The sequence below is a fragment of the Sparus aurata genome, chromosome 9 (genome assembly GCF_900880675.1).
Source record: "Sparus aurata chromosome 9, fSpaAur1.1, whole genome shotgun sequence".
In the NCBI taxonomy this organism is placed as follows: domain Eukaryota; kingdom Metazoa; phylum Chordata; class Actinopteri; order Spariformes; family Sparidae; genus Sparus; species Sparus aurata.
Genome location: NC_044195.1, coordinates 23,931,298 through 23,954,645, shown reverse-complemented (window position 1 = coordinate 23,954,645; position 23,348 = coordinate 23,931,298). Strand labels below are relative to the sequence as shown.

The 23,348-nt window shown below is 40.0% G+C and overlaps 2 protein-coding genes across 2 annotated transcripts in view; one reads left to right on the top strand and one right to left on the bottom strand.

Annotated features, from left to right (window-relative positions):
- Positions 1-588: 588 nt before the first annotated feature.
- LOC115588268 (general transcription factor IIF subunit 2-like) overlaps positions 589-23,348 on the bottom strand; it is a 44,095-nt gene continuing 21,335 nt past the window's right edge. Inside the window, exons 5-8 of the mRNA XM_030428750.1 lie at positions 5,402-5,483; positions 3,294-3,393; positions 2,382-2,525; positions 589-1,171 (exon numbers count right to left, since the gene is read on the bottom strand). Of these exons, the coding sequence (XP_030284610.1) occupies positions 1,037-1,171; positions 2,382-2,525; positions 3,294-3,393; positions 5,402-5,483 (461 nt within the window). The 3' untranslated portion in view covers positions 589-1,036. The remainder of the gene's footprint in view (positions 1,172-2,381; positions 2,526-3,293; positions 3,394-5,401; positions 5,484-23,348) is intronic.
- kctd4 (potassium channel tetramerization domain containing 4) lies at positions 20,140-22,220 on the top strand. The gene has a single exon (XM_030428749.1). It carries the CDS (start codon positions 20,438-20,440, stop codon positions 21,212-21,214), a length of 777 nt encoding a protein of 258 aa, XP_030284609.1. The 5' UTR covers positions 20,140-20,437; the 3' UTR covers positions 21,215-22,220.

The following is a 23,348-nucleotide window of genomic DNA, read 5'->3' as shown; positions in this document are numbered from 1 at the left end:
TTACCAGTGGTGCATTGTGGGAAATGTAGGGAAGAAATCTTGACAGCAGTCTAATGGTCAAGCATTTGACTCCTGGACTCATTGTGGACAAATGATCAATAATGCATACAACAAAATAAGACCCTTTAATCTTTTTTTATGCATAATTGGTGGAATTACCCTTTAAGTGCTGTTTATTTTAAACATAAAACAAATTTAAAGTCAGTTTGAACATTGTTTTTACTGCAAATAACCAAAATCGCTTACTCTGTTGGACTACTACTTTCGATCACACATTCAGAACTAAACTATTAGACACTTGAGGGTGTCATCTTGGGCTTTGGGAAACACTGATCAACTACTCTCACTTTTTGAATTCATTTTAATTTATTCTGTATAGCCCAAACTAATCAATTAAACAATGAAACTAGTTGTTACTTTCAGCACTAGACCAAAAGGACCAAAGTTGAATAAAGCGTTTTTACATAGAACAGATGAAGCCTCGGTACTGTCGGTTCCACATGTGCTTCTCTTCTGACACAAAGATTTATCCAACTGAAAGTTTTTACAGCTTGGGGAAGGATGCAACAAAAGGTCTCTGATGCCAGGTTGGCTGTCAAGGTTGGCAAGATTTATTCAGTGAGGAAGTTCAACATGGACAGACATATCGGCATAAATATGAAGACGTGTCTTGCTCGAGTTCATCAGGCAGCAGGAGCTTCATGTCTTCTGAGTCCAAACATAAACATGTTGAAAGTAAAGTTTGGTCTAAATCAAACAGTTAAAGAATATGCAGAGAAACAAATGTATACATATGAATTATGCCAAACAAAAACATTCCCCAGGAAATAGCTGTGTAAGCGTGATTAAGGTAACAAATACAAAAATGTCTCCAAAAAATGATGAACTCAAAAACATCACACACTACCTGCATGTGTGACAAACTGCATATCTTTTGTGACATTTATACACAAGAAGACAAGTATCTTAACTCTGCTCTTCCTGCGTGAAGAGACTAACATCACTGAACAGTCCTGGTTGGAGGAACCTGCTGGAGCTACGCAGTCTGCATCTCCTCCTCTTCCTCAGCGGACTGGTAGTGTCGGTACTCGGCCTTCAGCTCCCAGGTGCTTTTGTGAGCTCCCTTGTTGTTGTACGTGCCAATTTCCTTCATGATTTCTTTCAGGTAGGTCTGAAGAAACAAACAGAAATGAAATGAAATGAAATGAACAGATTGTGCCAAATGACTGGATTTAGACCAATGTGTTGCATGTTTTTTTTTTTTTACATTAATGGCTACAAAATGCTACCAGGTTCACACTCGGTCACTGCGGTGCACCAGCAGAGATCTTAAAGAAATACTTATTTTTTTGCTTTTATTATATTTATGTCTGCGTTTATGTTAATGTATTATTGCCTCTACAGCAACGACTCTGTGCTGTATAAATAAAGTTAATTACTTTCCTAGGTTTTAGGAATATGCTTATTTACTCCTTGGTAGAGACTTAAGATGAGAGAATTTACACTACTCTTATTTGTCTGTTAAAAACATGGCTTCAGCCAACAAATAGTCTGACATGCAACCCTTTTACAGAGCCAGGTTAGCTGTTCCAGTCATTATGCTAAGCTAACCAAACCATCTCCTGGCTAAAGCCTTGTATTTAAACCCAGGACGTGTAGCTTGTATTTCTACACTTTACACAATCTATATTTGCTGTCAGTACTGTTCAGTTTCACAGTGGACATAAATCTAACACACCTCATGTCTAACACTGAGCAGGGGGGCTGTGACCCCCTCAGTAGTGCTGTATGAGTGGGAACATACTGCTGAACCACCACTGGGTGTCTCTGTTGCGCTTGCACAGACGTGCCCACTCTACCAGATGAATAACAGTTATGCGTTTCAAGACTTTTCATAATGGGCATTTCGGTTACTTTAGTTCAGTTAATTTGAGTGTTAGCCAAGTGCTTTAGGAGAGAAATGATGGTGTGGAGTGTATTGCGGCGTTTGACTCCTACTCAGCCGATGGTTATGCAATCAGATGCAATCAGAGGGAGAGAAGGACCTCAAGGTCTCATCAGCACCTACACATTGCTGTTCTCTGCGAGCTGGAACGAATCCACTGCACTGTATCGATTCATCCCATGTTTGTGTGTGTCTGTGTGAGTGTGTGTGCGTGCGTGCTGGCCCCAAATTTCCGCCACAAAAGACAGTGTGAACAGGCATGAACGTCATGCCGTGGGCGTTTTGTTCAAATTTAACAAAGAAAGGTGGATAGTGGGCAGGTGTATTGTTGTTTTTTTTGGTTTTTCCAGCTATATTGTTACGTGTTTGTTTTACGTGCGTGCGTGCGTGCGTGCGTGTGTGTGTGTGTGTGCGTGTGTGCGTGCATGCTGCTCACCACAGGTTGTTTGGTAATGTCCACCAAGTCTTTAACGTTGTAATATTGGTGCTTCTCAAAGGCAGAGAAGAGCATGTCCAACACGACCTGCCGTTCGGCCCTCACCATCTTCCCCTCGGACTTCTTCTTCTTCTCATGCAGCACCTGAGAATCAAATGGAATATTACTACTGCTGCTGCTGCTACTACCAATATCAATACTAATACTAATGACGCTTGAAATAACACCAAAGTGTGTTCATGATCCAGTGTCACGTCTTATCAGATCTAGTGTCTCTTTATTTCAATTGAAGTCTAAAGCACGTGTGTCCAAAGTCATTTTTTCCTGGGTACAAGTCTAGACAAGTCAGTTTGTTTCAAGTCAAGTCCTTAGTGCAGTCAAGTCTTAAGTCAGTTAACAAATGATGTCACTGAATTATAATTATTGATATTCAGAAACTAGAATGTCTGCCTCACAGTTTTGTGCCACCAGTCAAGTTGCTGTTCCTGAGCTATTGTGTTGAATAACGAGTAGAATATTATGATGTCACAGCGAAGTGGACCTTTGACTTTATTGATATTTAATGTCATCACATCACACAAATGTATTTTATGAGACCTCTGTGAAAACTGTTGCTGAAATTATCATTATCCAATTTGAAGAAATTCCATCCCTTGAGTTATTGCTTTCACAGGAATGGGACTGACGAATCACATCTTTTATTTTCTGACAAGTCAAATGTCACTAAAACAGTGACTTTAGTGCACATATCTGCTTTCTATTAGCAAAATTTGACGCAGGTCAACGTTGCCTTTACCTCAACTTGAAACCTTTTTGTGACAAGCCGGGTCACACTGTCTTTTTAAATCAAATGCACACACAGAGACAAACACACACTCACACACATAGCCTTTTTGTTTCATTAGTCCTCACATTGAAATCGTGGTTGGCCACAGGCTTGAAAACGGTGGTGATGGCTCTCTCCAGCTGCTGTGACAAACGTGGAGACTTGGTGGACTCTTTAATCTGCAGCCTGACACACACACACACACACACACACACACACACACACACACACACACACACACACACACACACACACACACACACACACACACACACACACACACACACACACACGAGAGAAAGTTTGCTTTGTGTTTTTGGAGATCTAACTTGATGCCTGCTGACAGACGTGCCTGTTGGCGTGGAGACAATTGTCAGCACCTAAACTTAAACGAACCAAACAAGTAATGGCAGCTGCCCCGTCCAGACAAATTTATTCTGCTTTCCATTTATTTCTTGTTGCTCATCATTCATTCTTGACACGTCTAGCCATGGCCACAGAACCAGCAGATATTAAGAGCCGAGAACACAGAGTACTGCCATAATTAGCACAATATAGTCGAACGATGAAATGTGTAAAGCTTGTAGATGCATTCAACACTATTTCTATCCCTGCATACTTTTCTTTCTACATTTCTTTGTTGATGAGCCGCATTTCATCCTCCATATGTTAATAAACACAAAAACACAACTGACTGCATCACAAATGAGTACATAACAGGATTAATAATGAGACTTCATGAAGAAAAAACACACACATAACTCTCTCCAGATAAAATACATGATGTGAGTTATATCCAAAGATGGGGCTTTTTTGAATCTGTCATCTGCCAGTGTGTTACATATAATCACTTTATCCACACAAAAGGACCATGTGGTGAAGCTTCCACCAAAACTGTTGAGTTGTGTCCACACACAGACACACGCCTCCATGACAACATAATGTCCTACACATCCTGGAGCCTGCCATGATGGAGAGACATTTGTCAGCTGCCATCCAAATGGGCGATTATAAAACCGGAGTGAAGAGTGAAGCCTTTCTAATACAATTGGACTGGGTTCAGTATGTACTCCACAGTGCATCACAGTACCACCATGAGAATCTCAGCCAAGACGATCAACCAGAAATCTGAAAAAGACGCTCTGTTTGATGCTGACAACAGCAACAGAAAAGTGTCCTTCATGTCTGCCATTAAGGTAAAAACTGATTTCCTGTTTGTGTTTTACTGATTTGATGGCTGACGCAGAAATGGCCTCACTCACTAAAGCAAACTGTGTTGTGGCATGTTGGCCTTGGGTTATACTGTAGCAGTGCATCTGCCACAGTGATGCAGTTGCTATAGCAATACAATCCACTAACTAGCTGGAATAACGGATTACAAAGAAGAGGAGACAGAAACCATTTGCAAAGGCAGAGTGGACTCGAGTGTTTGGTGTAAGCAAATTAACAGTTGCAGCGATGGCTCTGTCAACACGTCGCAACGTCTCCGCTCCTGTTTTAATTCCTGGTGCTCATGAATTAATTCACAACACTAGAACAGATTTTGTGTTGTCCAGGGTTAGAAAAAAACTAATTCAACAGCAGGTTTAAAAAAACAAATGCCCTGAGTGTTTGATGCATTTGTGTGTAGATTTTTTTCAGTGGGTGCAAGTTGAATGGAAAATCACAGTTATGATGATATGTTACAATTGTTAAGTTGTTATCCAGTTTGCAGGGTTTTTTTTTTGTTTGTCTGTTTTCTAAGGGTTTTGCCAGTACCAGTAATAGAAATGCCACCAATAGGTTTGGACCGATTATCAGCCCTGGCCGATTATCAATAAATAGTCTATAAACACTGAAACTGCAAAATAACTAGGAACTAAATGCATCAAATAAATGTAGCTAGAGAAGTAGAGAGAATAACTTCAGGAACATCCATAACATAACATCCATATGAGGTAAGTAGTATACAGCTGTCAAAGTCAACTCTTTAGTCTTACATTGTTATATTCATATGCAATACTATTTTTTCTCTACTATATACTATAAAAAACATACTATAAGTTATATACACTGTATCTTCTAAATACGTCCTAGTGTTTATATCTTTGTTTAACACATCTTTGTCTGTATCATTATTCGTAGCCGACCCAACAATGAGACACAGTGACATTGCACATTCACTGTTTTCTGAGCTCAACAAAAGTTCACTCACTTCTTCAGCTTCATGTAGTTGTCATTGACGACCGGTCTGCATTCAGCTCTGTGCACCACCATCCCCTCCAGACTGATTTCATCTACAACAAAGACAGTGACTCAGCCGCTCAATCATGATTCAGACACATGCACGCAAACACACCGAAAGACAATAAAGACAGGAAGAAAGACAGAAACACTACAGTAAAAGTTTTCATTTTGTTAAACTTCTCGTTTTGCTGTTTTATGATTTTTGCCATTAACCCGACAGACACCCCGCTCTCCCAGGTACATCCGGATTCCCAAGAAGTTGTGACACTGTGTACAACATAACTAAAACAGAATGTGATAATTTGATGATTCTTACTGTCATATTCAACTGAAAACAGTACAAAGGCAAATTGAATGTTTAACCTTATCACTTTAGCTGATTTTTTAAAATGTATTTACACATGATGCAAACAACATGTTTCAAACAAGTTGGGACACAACAACAAAATAAACAGGAAACTGCTCCAAAAACACCTGTTGGGAACGCTCCACAGGTGACAGGTGACAATATCATGATTGGGTATAAGAGGGACATCATCGAAAAGCTAAGTCATTCAAAAGCAAGGATGGGGCGGGGTTCACCGCTTAATGAAAGACTGCATGGAAGAATAGAGAAAGCTGGATGGTGTTAGCTTCTGATAAATGGTTTATCTAACAATAAAACCATTTATCAGCTTTCTTGCACTTGGTGTTAGAGGTTCAGCCATAAAAAACATTTCCCACCTAAACTTAAAAGATGTCAACTTATCAAAATATTAAAAACAAAAATGCAGCAGAATTTCATTTTTTGACACCTCAGATTCATCTTGAGAGCCTTTAGAGGGGTCCTACCCCTCAGTGGAGAACAACTGGACTAAACTGTATAAACTGTATAAAGTAGCTACAACTCCCTCCACCTTTTATTAGTGCCAATAATAAAGTGCTACTTGCACACTGATGCATCAGTATTAAAGTGAACCTCTCGCCACAAAGCAACCGAGGCTTTATTTGTGGTTGAATATGAGTCAAACCTTCGTATAAAAGCATAATTACGATGAAAGAGGCACTTTTAAGATTTACCGTAGGTTCGTTGTCGGGCAAGCTAATTTTCAATGGGGTGCAAGGGCACTTTTACGATAGCATTAAAATCGCTACTTTTAAAACACTAAGAAGGCTCGACACAGCATGAAACTTTGCTCGTAGTATCAACAGGGTCTCTACACATGAACACGAGCATTGAGAACATTGTTTGTGTACACAGAGTTTACTAAAAAGAAGGTTTTTGAACAACTCAGGATAGCAGTAGCACCTCCGGCGCGCCGCCATCATGGCAGACAAAAAGTGTCGATCCCCGAGTGTGACCTAACAGGTAGGAGGTCCACCATTACTATCCTGCCTGTTAGGTCGCACTCGGGGATCGACACTTTTTGTCTGTCTTGACGGCAGAGCGCCGGAGATCCAGCTCCAACGGTGAGTAGTTCCAAAACCATTATTTTAGAAAACTCTGTGTACACAAACAATGTTCTCAATGCTCGTATTCATGAGTAGAGACCCTGGTGATATTTCGAGCAAAGTTTCATGTTTTGTCGAGCCTTCTTAGTGTTTTAAAAATAGCAATTTTGATGCTGGCGTCAGAGAGCCCCTGCACCGCATTGAAAATTATCTTGCCCGAAAACGAAACTAAGGTAAATCTTAAAAGTGCCTCTTTCATCGTAATTATGCTTTTAAACAAAGGTTTGACTCATATTCAATCACAAATAAAGCCTCGGTTGCTCTTTGGCGAGGGTTTCACTTTAACAATTCATGTTACAGTCATGTAATTTCTCTGCAGACTGAGTGCTATACATCTGATACTTTAAGTACATCTAGCTGATAATATGTCTAAAATTGTAATCAGGTATGATTTTTATATACAGGACCTTTAACTAAATATTTTTATACAGTGGTACTGGTTCTTTTCCTTGAGTAACGGATCTGATTAATTCCTCCACCCCTGCCGGTCAGCCTCCATAAACCATTGACAACCCTCCTCTCAATGTGACATTTTTTGAGCTATTTCTGATTTCTAATTTGTTGCATTTATTTTTCAAGCTGTTCTCTCATAAGCCACGTCAGCCAATTATTCAACTGTCCAACACACAACCTTTTTTCCAAAAACCATTCGATGCCTCTTCTACTGCTCTAAAATCAGCACTGGAAGCTGCTTCATTGTGTACTGTCTCTTTTCAAATTTTGAATCGACAATCCAGGAAATGGTGGCATCCAGTTGGTAAGCGTTGGCGTTATTTTGGCAGGAGCTCAGTCTATTGTGCACTGTTGTATGATTTGGTATTGTTTGTATCTGGGCACATGAAAAGGTCTGAGGAGCCGCTACGTTTACCACCCATTGGTTACCAAAACCAGCAGAGAGAGAGACACTCAAATGGCAAATAGAGAGGGAATGTCTACAGAGAGCTGGATATGTCAACAGACTGCGAGGGATAGATACTAAACAGACTGACGGGCCCAGATGACATGTGGAGGAGGGAGAGGTTGTCAAACGTATTTTTACGTTTTCTAACATGTTCCATAAACAGTTAAGGATCCTCAGGTGTGAAATCCTGTAGATTCAGAGTTAGTAAATCCTCCCAGTACAGATGCCAATTCTCTCCCTCGTCCTCACACCTCCGTCACAAACGTCTTTTCCCTTTTTGTCTCTCCCACTTCAACTGTGGGGGAGAAATGTGAAAAAAAGATACAAGAAAACACGTCTCTCCCTCTCACACGTCATCCGAAGCGACGTCAGTTTCTGATGACGCCAACACAGCAGGATCACCTTTCAGTTGGCATCAGCAGCTCTGTGGCGTCTTCAGTTCCATAGTCTGTGTCTACAGATTATGTGATGTACTGTTTTTCAGAGTGTGAACAGATTAAACCACAAATAAAGTTAAAGCTGTTTCACTGCTCAGATGCTGGACGCACATGAGCCCTTTTCATGAGCAAAAGCATTTTTACCTCCGTCGAGGAGGTTATGTGTTCACGTGTGTCCATTTGTTGGTTGGCTGGTATGTCAGCAGGATTACACAAACACTACCGAACGGAGGATCAGCCAGAAAATACACCCCATTAACTTTTGGTGCCATCCAGATAAAGGGATGAATAGAGGAATTGATCTCTACTTTAACATTTTGAGGTAGCATGGTTTTTTTGACATTTTCGTTAAATCATCAGGAAACAATGCATGCAATAATGATTTTCTTTAAAATCAGGTTTATTTTTGCGGCGGTCAGCTGTTGACATCCCTAATAGTAAAGACTCAGTAGTTTGCTGAAACAGCTGGGCACTGTGGCTTCAAGCTAACATTATAGTTAATTGGCTATATGTTTGGGACTATTTTCAATTGTCGATCAATCCCCATTATGTTTATGTCAGTCAAGGACGTCACATTAAATCTGGACTTCGTGAGTTTTGAAGTCAAAAAAGCTCGACTTCCCAGGTAAGATAATGCTCTGTATTGGGCAGCCCATGGAGCATTTGCACTAAAGACTTCCGCCGACTTACTCCCAGTTTAGTGCCCGGGTAACTTGAATGGGGATAAAATAATTTAATCGAGCGGCTCTTCTTGACGTTTCCAAATTGTATTGGACTGAATGGCTCCAGTTATGACACAGAAACAAGTCATTGGAAAATTAATCCTGAGACGCTTCTTTCACAATGCACATTTATGGAATTAAGTATTTTTTGGTCCCCAGTTCATCACATGACAATGTAATGCAATTACACCCTTTGGCCACTACGAAAATGTTTGTGGTATTGATGACAAAAACTACAGTGCCCATACTGATTCAGCAAAGCATCTTATTAGTTAAGTGTTTTCATTACTTTAGTTTTTAGAGCACAGAGAAGTAAAATATACCGTATCAGGCTTAAGCTACAGAGGCAATAATCAAGTCAAAAGGATTAATTAATTGTTGTTGCTTTTTATGAAAAATGGAACTGGTTGGAGACAAAGCTATAAAACATCACCAGCTTCATCTTCAATAGAAACAGCCTTGATGTATTCAGCGTTAGCTAAAGCTGAAGAAATGCAGGTGCAACTATGGCAGTCACCATAGTAACTATCACATGCCACCTGACATCACATGTCATGCACCATCCCATCTAGAGTCCGTCTTTAATCTTGAGCCAACAAACGCTTTGCAGTACGTGTCACAGATCTCACTAATGTTCATCTTTGCCTTTCCAACAAATGGATGCAATTATGTGCAATTATTGGCTGTTGAGTGCCAGAGCACTTGCCAGCAACACGTCTAAAAACACACCCACACACAAGAAACATGTGTACATGCATGCACAAGCCTACTGACTATCCAACACTAACATCCCTGTTGTGCAGTAGTCATGGTCAAGAGGGGTCAAGGCCATACAGAAATAAGCTGCTCTCTCCAGGATTCAGATGAAAAAATCTCCCCGAACATGGAAAGACACATAAAGATAATAGAAGAAGAGAGGATCAGCATGGGATGTTGATTGACCACGGCATGTGTAGCTCAAGGCTTCTGTGTGTGGGAGGAACACTTGAGATAAATAGTAGACTACTGCATGTTGGCTTCACTATAAAACTCTGAAGTGCTAGCTCAATGTTTGGGTCCACATCTTCAGCAGACATTCAGTATCCTAATTCTCCTATGTTCCCATCACTCAGAGCTACAGAAGACCTTATTATGCTCCACTGTAGAGGTCAGAAACTACATTTATCCATGGGCCGTAATCCAAGTCGACACAGTGATAGTTGACTGACAAAAAAAATATTTAGGCTGGATATTTTCACTTTCTTACAACATCTTATTAGCCCATATCAGTGTGAACAGATTTCTAGAAAAAGGGTTATAACTATACACGTCATCAGAATACCTCCACCAAGGGGACAGTCAATGCCAACTACAGAACATACTAATTACCAAGTCCTTATCTAAACATATAAATCAATATAAATTCAGATCCCAGGAAACAAACAAAAATACTCATGTTGAGACTGGATGTAAGAGTCAATATGATGCCTTGGAGCAGTTTGACAGTGGGTACACAGAGTAGAGATGATGGAGTTGGAGAATAATCTGATTCTGTTAAACATGTGAAGGAGGAAATGGTGAGTTATGCTACATGCATCCATTTTCTAAATTCATTATAATTCTAAGGAACAGATGGGAAGCACTGGTGGGCCAGATGTGGCCCGCGGGTCAACAGTTGCAGTTAGGATGAAGAAAAGCGGAGGCTAAAATATTACATCAAATCACAAAAACTTGATCAATGCAGACACATGGTGGATTTCTACTTTGTTGAGCAGCTATTCCTGCTTTCATATATGGATATGTGAGATGCTACAGACACAATGGGCCTCATGCAAAAACATTCCTACTCTTTGATTCTTGAGTGATTTAAGAGAATTTCTCATCTACCATTTTTCTTTTAAAGTATGAGCACAATTTACAACTGATCCATGCAGTCTCCATCGGGTGAACTTCCTTGTGTGAATCAAACAGATAGTTATTAATTTTGGGAAATACAATTCTTGCTGGGGCTTGGGAAGATTGATACCATGCTCATGTCTGTCCTTTAAATTGACTGAACACAGGGGCCTGGTTTTGTCCAAAGTGTAAAAATAATCTGCCACACAGCAGCTCTTCACTGAATACGTGAAAAAATGGTTTCATGGGGGGTTATGCACCAATCCACAACCCTATTGTCACTATGAGGTTGCCAGGCAACCAGCTGAGACACTGTGCATACAAGCGAATAGGCATGTTTCTCAGAATAGTAAAACACAAAGTGTTAAATGCACAATGGCTTTCCAATTTACAGAAATGCTGAACATCTTTTTAAAATCAGCTGCTATAGGTTGTTCATCATGATAGCTTAGGTAAGACAATTTGGATGCCTAGTTATTAAGAAGTCTTACACTAACAGCTGCAGGTCCTGGTCCAGGCTGACATCCTTCATTAACAACTTTCACACATTTCTTTAGCAAATGTGGAAATGTTGACCTGATGGTGTTGAACGCCAGCTGCTAGCTGTGAAGCTCCTCCACCAAAAGATGTTTGGATGTATGTGGCATGATGTCCTTTACATGTGAACAACACCGTGTCAGAGCAGTGACAGCCTATATGCAGTTCACTGCTGACACACACACACACACACACACACACACACACACACACACTCACTCACTCACTCACTCACTTGCTCTCTGCCTGCCAATCATGTCAAACTCTAAATTATAGAGGTCTGAATTTAACACAAATCATGTCAAAACAGCAGCAAACCAGTGCAGACACATGCAAATATATACTGACTCTAGACTGTACAGGGTAATTATCCACAGTAAGAATAAGGCAACTGTTCAGCAATGTCTGCACTACATCAAACACTGGATTTCTACCACTGAGAGTGGACCTCTAAGAGGGGTCATCAAGAACATAAGGATCTATCCAAACTGCACCATAAGACATTTACTATTAAATAGATGAACTCATCGTCTCATGTCTCTATGAGTCACTGTATATTTTTTATGTCACTTTGTTTTCTTCTTCTTCAAGATGCTGTTTTCTGTGTTGATTATTTTGCCATCATTTTTGTTTCTTTGTTTTTCTTTGCTTCTTTCTGTAACACTTCTAAATGGACATTAATAGAAATGTCAAAACACTCCAAACCAAAAAGTTAACTCTGCTGTTTTCTTTTGGGCAACAATGATATTAGCATAAATTACGCCTTTGCGTCATCGAGGCCTATTTCCTTACGTTTATACACCATTATGAAATGAATGTATAAAAAAAGTCAGTAACAAGCCATTACCATTCAAAACAAACCCATATGAAAGAAATCTTCAATTCGTCTCCAAGTTTAACTCTCCAATTAAGACAAAAGAACTGAAGACCAGAAGATGCTGCAGTGAGCCCACAATTTATGGTGGTACCCACAGTGATTTCATGGTGATGCTGCATATTTTCTCTGCAAACACAAAAAACAAGCAGCTAATTAAAATTTGCAATATCTATACATTAAGGTCAAGATAAGACTACAGCATTCAATCAAAAATATTCCAATCTTATTCCTGAGTTTTTTCAATCTATTAATCGGCAGGATTATGGACGGAAAATCAGTAAAAAATAAATAGTGAGACTTGTCTTAACTGTATTTAAGACACTGAAATTCATTGAAAGACATTATGTTTAGCTAATTCACCAAGAAATGTGAAATATGGCGAAGGTAGAGGAAGAGGGAGACTGATGCGAGGGTGAGGAGGTCACTCGTCCACCCCCCACACTCATTTCTTTCTCTCCATCTGCTCTGAGGCCCTTTCCTCAAAGCTCTGACCTTCCTAATGTTAAACACAACAAACAGCTCACCGCCCACCAGGCCTCCATCTACCATCACTGTCTCTGGATGAACTCTCTCTCCACATCTCTGCTTGACCTTATATATCATCCACAAATACAGCAAGCCTACACATACTGTACTGAAGTGAGAGCAATGAATACAAATTTATCAGTCATAGACCTTTATCAGAATGCAACATGGATGCTCCTCTTCTGTAATGTAAAACCATCACAGCTTAACAGATTTTTTCTTTTTGAGGTTAAGTAGCTTTAAGGGTCATTAAGTGTCCGAAAAAAGAATTTCTTTCTTACAAACACGAGGTCCGACCCATTGTATAAGCTGCTTCTGTTCCTGTGCCTCAGGCTGCCCATGTGACCCTGCCTCTCTCTGCTCTGAGATCACTCTCCAATAAGACTTTTTTTTTGGAAGGGTTCAATGCTTTCCCAAAACATCACCCTCTTGCCTCTGATCTCGACTCAGATCTCATTGAAGCCTGGTGACCTCATGGCTGCAATGCCAAATGTGATTTTTTAAGTTTGAGGTGGTCAGGAGTCAGTTAAAAAAAATCTTTAGAAAGACACAGGGCCATGTGCCTAACCACGCATTACACCATTTCCCTAAATTAAACAGGTTTTGACTTTTCAAATGCAACGAGAGCAAGCACACCTCACACGTACTTCAGACCAAATGTAGACATGGTTTTCTTGAGCCAGCTGTATGTGATATGATGGGGTTGAAATGGAAAAATAAAGTGATAGTGGGAATCAAAAAAATAACATTGTTTAGGTTGTTAGCAAACTTTATTGTTGGAGTTCATGGGCAGACAATGCCTTCTAAAGTTTTAAATATGAGCAATGTAAAGTACATCATTACCTTTCTGACAGCCCTGCTGATGACGGTTCACAGGTACATGTGATGAGTTAATGATACGGGGGCTATAAAAAAACATGACAGCTGCTCTGGCCTTGTTGGAAAACCAGTGACAGGTCTAATGACAGGTATGCAAACTGTGTGCGCCGGCATCCATCTGTGGTTTGATAATATGGGTCAACCAAGATGTTTTTTCAGGGCCAATACTGAAACAGATTATTAAGAAACAAGGAAATTGATAACCAATATTCGGAACAAATATTCACTTGCAATGAATATCTAACTCTTGGTGTCAAATTTTAGAGAATGGAATACATCCAGGATTAATTTTGAGGTTTGAGTATTTCCTTTTCAACATTAGCACAACTTGGTCTGAATATGTCAATCTGCCTAAAAATGTGTATGCATATGACTGCACCTCCATCAGCTATAAAATACACAAAAAAGGTCAGATATACTGTCTTTCATCATCTTTCTCCTTTGCACTCACACACAGAAGTGACAGACCCTTATCTACACATGTTGACAACAAGGAAGCAATGGCAGGGAGGGGGAGAAGTCACTGATTGGATCTCCAAATATAATTTTCCATTAGAGCTCATCTCTACCAGGCCCAGAGGCTGCTTCATTAAGGAAATTTAATGATTCCATTCATTAACTTTGAAGTGATTTTCCGATGTCTGCATTCAGCCCACTCGTTTTTGACTTTTAACTAGCACCATCAATATGCAACAAACAAGCTTCAAAGTGCTACTAATGCAGATAAGACTGGTGAGCAATTTAATTATTAGTGGACAGTGCTGGGCTGGCTGTTTGCAGGTTTTTAAAATGGTGATTTATGTGGGTTTAAAAAGGTAAACAGAAAACAGGGTATATTTTAATTTAAAGAGAAAGTTTATCCTTAATCACAAGTGAAGTTTCTTCATTTCCTTGGTTTGTATTGAATGCAGTGTTTCCCAGCGAATTGCATACATTGCGCTGTTGTTGGGTTTGACTAAGTGCAGCAAGGGATTTGCATTTCCACTACGACTGGGCTACCTGCTTGAAGGTATGACTTATGCCAATGGAACACTTGTATCAATTCCTGCAGTCCTAACGATGAATCCCTGCTAACAAAGTGGCTCTGCTAATACAGTTACAAACAAGAGCATGTCTTTCTCTGCAAAACATGTGTGATTGACAGAGTGGAGGGGTTAATCAATAGTTTGCTTTCGATGCTATGCTAAAATGTGTAACCAAATATATCTGGACAGCCCACCCAAGTAAAGTCTATATGTGGGAAACACTGGACTGATTGTAGATCACTATAGATTTTACTACTGTATCTAAGGTACTTTTAAAGTTTTGTATTGAACCTAGCTACTCATATTTTGCACCGACATTAATGATTCACGTCAGTTTGTAACAATCTATGTAGACTATGTGACATTGATGATCCACTGAAACCCAAGGCAAAATGTCAAATATCAAAAATAAAACGCTGATATTTGATTAGCTTGTTCCAATTTGATTAACTTTACCCCCACACACTCCATATAGTAGACAAGACTTCCATAATGAATAAAGCAAGAGATTGACAGCTCTGAGCTCGTACAAGACCCTATTTTAAGTGGTTGCCATGCCAGCTTCACAGCAGTCAGTGACTCCATGTTACACCATAAGCTCTTAGAGCAGCTCTATGAATAATTCATCACCTTTGATAGGAAAGGAGAGTAGCTGCTACCAGCATTTTTGGGAAATGTAATTCAAACATCCTGAGCTGTTAGTTTGATAGAGAGACACAACAGCTGTGACAAACAGATTCTCACCGACTTTGAAGATAATGATTGTCCTCGATGAGCCAATTTTAATGAACAGGAGACAGAAAGCAGGTCAAACCTCCCTCAATCCTCTCCGCTGCATCTTGGCCTCGTTTGCAATTCCAATTGAATGTTGTTGATGATGATGATACCACTAATCAGTTATGATTAGAAAATCTCTGCAGAGAGAGAGGGAGCTGTCACTCTGGGATCTTCTCCCAGATAAACACACATACAAAGAAAGAAAAGCATCATTTCAGCACTCCACATCATTCGTTGCTGCAGTTCAAATCAAGTGTTTCAGTTCAAAAGGATCTTCTGTCATTTCCTTTGCTACACACCTCCATTTACAGCACCAGCTCGAGGTGCAGCTGGTTTTAAATAACCTGTTGAACAAATGTAAAACACCTGTTGCTAGCTGTTGTTTTTGACAAGAAATCTACAATGTGTCACTATTTGATTTTTTGTGTTTGTTGGGGAAAAGTACAGGGGCGAATATTATGATTGTGTCATATTCTAAATTACGATATAAATTGAAGGTTTTCATGGTCAAGAGCTCAGACAAGCATAGATATAGGTACATTAGGTGGTTTGGACCACAGTTTATCAAAGAGCTTTAAGCAACATTTTAATCAAATAATAGATAACAGCAGTGATGGGAATAACAGTGTTAAAATAAACGGTGTTACTAACGGCATTATTGAAGTACAGTGGAAGTAAAGTGGAAGTACAGAGACTACGTTAATCTCCTTGAGGTAAAAGGCAAGAACGTACAAGTGAAGTTTTCATTAACTTAATGTTCTTTTTGTTTTGTTTTTTAATTGTTTTAATCTTTTATGTGGATAGTGGCAAAAAAACCGTTGTTGACACTGTTGATGATGACAGAAGACCAGGTGTGGCTAACGTGAGTCCCGCTAAACAAAAGAGGGACACAGAGCCACACTGTCCAAGCAGCTAATGACGGAATTTTTCATGCTCCAGCTTCACAAGAAACTAGTGACACAGACTGAATTGGAGGTTCTGTGTAGGTACCTGTCTTTGCAGTTCTACTTTATGCAACTGGCTTGTGAAACCAGCTTTTAAGTTTAAATATATTTAAACTTAAAAAAAAGAAAATGTAACGCAATAGTTACTTTCCCTGGTAACTAGTTACTTTTATAGTGGAGTAATTCAGTTTTTCACTTTTTGTGAGAAGTAACTAGTAACTATAACTAAGTAACATGCCCAGTACTGGATAACAGTAAAAACCCTTCAATTCATCCTACTCACCAACTTAAAAGTAAAAGTTGTTCATCAGATTTCCTTTTACTTTAAAATACCCATTCATGAGAGCTCAGGAGGTCTCTGAAGTTGATTAGGAACAGTTTATTTTGGTCATAAATTGGTGCAACACAGAAAAATGAAAGGGAAAAAAAAAAGAATATACAATTTATAATAGTGTAGCGTTATCCTGCTGTACTACTACTAACAGCTGCTACTTTTTAACCTCCAAACCCACATTTCATCTACTTCTTACAAATTCTCTTTGGAGCATTTTGAACTGTAATTCTGGTAAGTTTTATAAATTCTGTCTGAATACAAATCTTCCTTCTGTTTTCATTTGTGTTGCTAAATGAACAGGTGCCTTTATTCCTACATCTGCTTAGTATGAGATCGGTCTGCTGAGAAGAGGTCTCAAGTGTAATCCAAAAGACTGGAAAAAGGCTGGAACATGGGTGCCAAGAGGCTGAATTAACATCAACACTGGTGGCTTGAAGCAGACAATAAGAAGTAATCAAACATTAACTGAACTATGAGGGTTTTCAAGAGGTTATTCTTAAAACCATTCTCTTTGAACTGTCTTTTCATGATGCACATTAAGTTCTGATACTAATGATGTTACTTTATACATCTTGTTCTGCAACCCTATTTTTAACAATAGAGCTAACGCATTTTTTCTTTCATTTTGGGTATGTGTACATGTATATAACCTCCCTTTACTGTACTCTGTGTTATTTATAGTTTAATGATGTTGTGAAGTAGTGTGGAATCATGGGAGTTGTTGCCTGCATTTTTGAACAACCACCATTGCTGCTGAAAATCAAATCAAGCAAAAAATGCTAACAGATGAAGTAATGTATGAAAGGTTACATCGTTACGTTTAGTCACGATAACCAACTTCCTCCTTAACTCTCTCTCTCTTTCTGATGTATCATCTCATGTTTCCACGAACAGCACAGCAACAGGCGACCAAATGAAACACAGGAATATGTGAATAAAATTACTGCAAATCAACATTTTTGATTTACTGGGTTTGAACATTGTTGGAAACATTTCAGATAATGTAACTTACCAACAAAAAAATATATATTACATCGGTGTATTCTTTCCAAGACATTTTATTGTGTTGCATATTTTACATTTAAGTTACATTTTAAGCAAAAAAAGTCACTGATTGCAGCATCTCAAATGAAATATTTCCTTTTTCATCAAGTCTTTCATGCTAATAGACTGGACGCTTCAGGTTTTGTAAAGACGGTTGGACAAAACAAGATATTTGAAGACATTTTATAGACTATAAATGATGAATCAAACTAATAATATGCAGATTAACTATTAAAATAATCATTAGTTGCGTACCGAAACCTTATCTCATCTCATCCTAGTACCCTGTGAATCACATTCAAGGTATTACCTGTCTACATACAACAATATTTTGAAATATTACTATTACTAAAATGTAAACATCCCTGCAAAGGCAGCCCATTGTGTGTGCTGCCCTGCAGTGAAAAATACTGCCACAATCCAGGTATTTTGTCACTGCCAGACTTCTCTGCAAGTGCTGATAAATTATGCAAATCGACTGGCATTGCCTCTCTGGTGTAAAAAAACATCTAAAGTAGGTTACAAACCATCTGGACTGCAATAATTCTACAACAGAATCGTGGTTGGGGTCAGAATTAAGCATAAACATAAATGAATGTGCTGTCAGGCAGTCTGCCTGAGTGGCTGTATATTTTGTACAGTGAGTTTGACGTTGCATTTGTTTTGAGCCATTTTCTACACATTCCCCCAACGGCTCTATATGTTCCCATGAAATGGTGCTTAAAGAAAACACAAGAAAATTGACGGTTAATAGGTGATTCACATGATCAAAGGTGGGCAGACAACTATACATTTTTTTAAAAAAATCCTTAAATCAACATGTAGTAGCTGTAGTAACTCAGCCATGTGATCAGTATGCATTCATTTTTCATTGTACAGTCTCTAATGAGCGGCACTCATACTCATACTCACCCTGGATACATAGAAGGTTTCCCCAAGAAGTTAATACACTTCTCTTACACAAAACTAACGGACTGTGCCACTTATAATACCCCTTACAGACCTAGAACAATTTCTGGGGCGCCCGATACTCCTGTTTTTATTTTGATGTTTCTTTGTTTATTCTACTATTTTAGTGGTCAGCACCAAGTGCCAAAGAGCATCTGATTCAGGAGAACCTTAAATTTAAGTCAAGCCTATTTAGAGTCACAATTTTATATTCGTTTAGTCAAAGAATGGATGGATTAACCTTTTTTGTGTGTGAATTTTTAAAGGCCAGTTTTACTGTGAGCTCTGCATATCTGCAGAAAGTCAGCATATCAAAGTATATGAATAAGATTAGCTGTTCAAAAGTCAACATTTTAGAACATTTTTTTTTCAGCCACTGGCACCTGCCTTGGTCTTTTAGGGTTATACAATAAGCAATAAGTTGCTGTTTTCCTAGAATAACATTCACTTAGCACAGTGTCCAGCACACTGAAGTGTTAGCACGGAGCACTGAAGCTTCAATCGCACACTGTAACCAGCCAGAAACCACAAACATTACACACAAAGACACAGACACACACACAGTGGTGGTACGAGGCATTTGTAGTCAATTACAAGACTCGTGCAGTTCCCTTTAGGGGGCTACAGCCAAAGCGTTAGCCAATTCAAAACCTGTGCTTCATGACCAGACCACCATTCACTGTAATCGGTCCATTTCCTCCACAGGACACGAAAGCCCGTGCACACTCAAGACACAACACACACACACACAACATACACACACACACACACACACACACACACACACACACACACACACACACACACACACACACAAGCTACACAAAATCAATGCACAAGCAACATTTGCCAAAACAGGGGACTGCTTGCTATCTTGTAAGAAAGAAAACAAGATATTTCCATAAATGCCTTCCCTGGTGCATTCATTTACATAAGTAAGACTAGCAGCCGTCTTCTTCCTGTCATAACCAGAGACAAGACAGAAAAAGCCTGCCAGTAAATCCATGAGTCAAACTGGATTCCTTTTCAAGCAGATTCCAGTTCACATCTAACGCTGTGTGGTAAACAGATGGATTTGGCTGCAAAAGGAGTTTCATATTCAGACTCACACGAGCCGAGACAGTTTCACACCACAAAAATTATAGAAGCAACCCCCTCCTCCATCTGGTGAGAGGAGGGTGTGTGTGTGTGTGTGTTAATTGCTAGAGCTCAGCTAGTGCTAATTGCTAGATCTCTGCTCTGTACCTTTTTTTATCAAAGATAATTAGGGAAAGAGAGCAAGAGAAAGAAAGAGCAAGCTCCTGGAGTCCATACTCCTCTGTTGTTTGCTCTGATATTCCCTCTCTCTCCTCCCTGAGAGTGACGCTGTCTACCCACCCACTCCCCTAAAGAGAGAGAGAGAGAGAGACAGAGAGAGAGGAGGGACAGCGAGCAGCACAGAGAGCCAGTCTGTTTCTAGCTCCCAGTTCACTGTAACTGCTCTGCCAGACAGCACTCAGCCATCCACCATCACACACTCTCAAACACATTCACTCTCAGTATACGACAGCTGACAACACCTTTTCGATTTCTCAGCAGCACCACACACTCACACAGCCAGATCAGAAGAGAATAGAAAGACTCGATTTGTGCTGCAAACACACCAGCTCCGAGGAAGCTGGGTCGAGGCTGGAGAGGGTGACTGGAGAATGGAATGGAACCTCAGAAGGATGGAAAGTGAACTGAGGCACATCAACCCGGACCTGCTGCAGCCCAGCAAGAGCTTCAAGAAGCCCTCTTCAGGCACCATCACCATCAATGTAGGGGGGTTCCTGTACACTGCTCACCGGACAACCCTTGCCAAGCACCAGGGTTCCTTTCTGGAAGAGCTGGCGAACGGTAAGAAGCCGGTACAGCACACTGATTCCATGGGCAACCCATTCATCGATAGAGATGGTCCAGTTTTTCGCCATGTGCTCAACTACCTCCGAACCGGAGAGCTCCAGCTGCCTGATGACTTCCGGGAGGCAGGGCTCCTGCGACGAGAGGCTGATTTTTACCGTCTGACTGAACTGGTGGAGGCTGTGGTCGAGTTTGAAAGCCAGAGGGCGGCCCTGCGAGAGGCTGCATTTCTCGAGGTGACGGATAGCCACGAGAGGTCGCAGGGCCTCAAGGTGTACTGCAGCGACTCCATCTTCCTCGACAAGATCAAAGCGCGGCTGGTGCAGATCTCCAAGAGCCGCTTGGACGGCTTTCCGGAAGAATTCGTGGTGTCGTCCAACGTTATCCAATTCCGACACTTCATCAAGTCGGAGCCAGGTTCGCGGCTTGTACTGAAGGAGGACAGCACATTCTTGTGCACACTTGATTGTCTGAAACTAGAGACAGTTATGCTAGCACTGAGATCCGGCTTCAAGCTGGTCACCAGCCTCGACAGCAGCAAAGGCTCTGTGGTGGTGGCTGAGGCACTGCACTTTGTCAAGTAGGATGAAGGAAAAGAGATGAGGAGGAGAGGGGGAGGCAGAAAGGGAAAAAGTAGTGCCTGATTCTATATCCATCTAATGTAAGGTATTGGTTGGGAAATATTGTAACGTGCTGAGCTGTAATGTGTCAGTGGGTAGGAGGAGGAGAACAGGTGGGTTAGATTGTCTCACAGTGTTTATATCTTTAATGCACAATGCTGGCTTTCAAACACAGGATTTGATCAGTACTCGGGTTAGATTGGGTAATTCTACGATTATTAGTAGAGAGGCGTTTTGGCATCAACCTTTACACTGCTTTGAAAGCTAGTATTTATACAATTCAGAATGATCCAGAACAACTTAGCATTTATGATGTGTAACCTGCATCTGATTAAATATCACACCACTCTTTGATATGGAGGGCAAGCGAAGAGCAAATCCTTCCATCGAGAGGCAAAGGGAACAAACTGAGATTCTGAACATCAACAGCTTTATCAGTGGATTTGTCTCTGCACATGAACTGCTTCTGCTGCTTTGTCGGCTGTAATAGCCTTCAAAACAAGCCATGACGTGCACTGTTGTGCCATTCAGCTTTTACTACAACCCGTGCGTGTGTGTGTGCGCGTGTGTGTGTTGCTATACACTGTGTGTGTTGTGCTAAGTTGGTTTAATAGCTTGTGTTGAAGTTTATTAGCCTCTCTGGAGCCTGAAGGAAAAACCACAGCGCATTCATTGTTGTTTTGTATGGATAAACAAACTCCACATCCAAATTAGTCCGAAGAAAAATAAACTCTTCCTCAGATCATGCCAAGATGACAAGTTGAGTTTATGTGCAAAGAAACGTGATTATTGTAAGGGCTTTGAATCTAGCATGATGCATGTGCACTAAATAAACTTTGTGTTTGCTAGTGCTGTGAGCCTCTGTGAAGTCAGTGCCCTAACAATGCCTATTACTTTTCAATGTGAATATTTTACAAATAAAAGTGACACTGAAACTACTGGCAGGGTTTGAAGTGTGTCTGCAAAAGTCGTACAGTTAAATGCCTGAGTCATTGCTTGGTGTGAGAAGCCTGTCAAATGCTGCTTGTAGTAATATTTAGTCTTGAGAAGTTATTATGCACCAATGACAACATCAACATCCCCCACATGGACATACAGTCTGTACAGTGTGCAACTGTTAACCACTGAGCCAGACGGGAGCGTTATTACTGTTAAGTTTCCTGAACATCCTGATACAAATAAATAGTAGAGACACACTGAACTGTCTCTCACTGTCAGCTTTATCAAACTAGAACATTTTCCTTGCATAAAATTAACACTGTTCCATTTCTCTGCATGTGTTAAACACCAATTTCATGTCTGGAAAAATCTAGAAGGTGTGCAAAGAATACAAGGATCACAGGGACAAAATTAACACTATGTACAGCATATTCTGTGCTGTTGCACATATGAGGTGTCAGAACATTATAAGGTGCCATGTTCCTGGGTTTCTGCTCCCTGAATGAAGACATCACGTCAAAACCCACTTTGGATGCCTAATTTTAAAACTGGCCTTAATTCATCAATGCCACTGAAGTATTATCAACTACAGGAACCACTTACGGGCTGTTTGATTTTAGTATTTAACCTCATGATTCTCACTTAACAAAAAAATCTTCATGTACAATTCATCTGTCTCTAATTTGCTGGGTTTACAAGACACTAACTAGCAACATTAGGTTTTAGAATATTCGCATTGGGTGTCCCCAAAAGGTGATGCAGGACATAGAAGAGTGATATTTCTGGCAGCTTCTTAAAGAAGAAACATTTAAATCGAGATCATAAATTAAGAAAATAAACTAGTATATGCAACATACTTACCCTGTATAGCTCTGAGGTTTTTTGAGACTGACAATTGGGTATAACGGGTATACAATGCCTGGCTATATGTTGGGAAAATAAAAAAAGAAAAATCTTACCCAAATTATGTATGGGTTGAAGTTGAACCACACAAGGTGGTGACACCGAAGTCAAAACTACTTTCCGTTTTGGATGGTCCTGCGACTTTTTCTGTTACTGATCCTGTTCTAAAGTAATTATTATCTCATCAGTGACTACAACTTGAGGAAGCATAAACACAGTTATCAACCTTTCCAAATGTTAAAGACCACTTTAACAT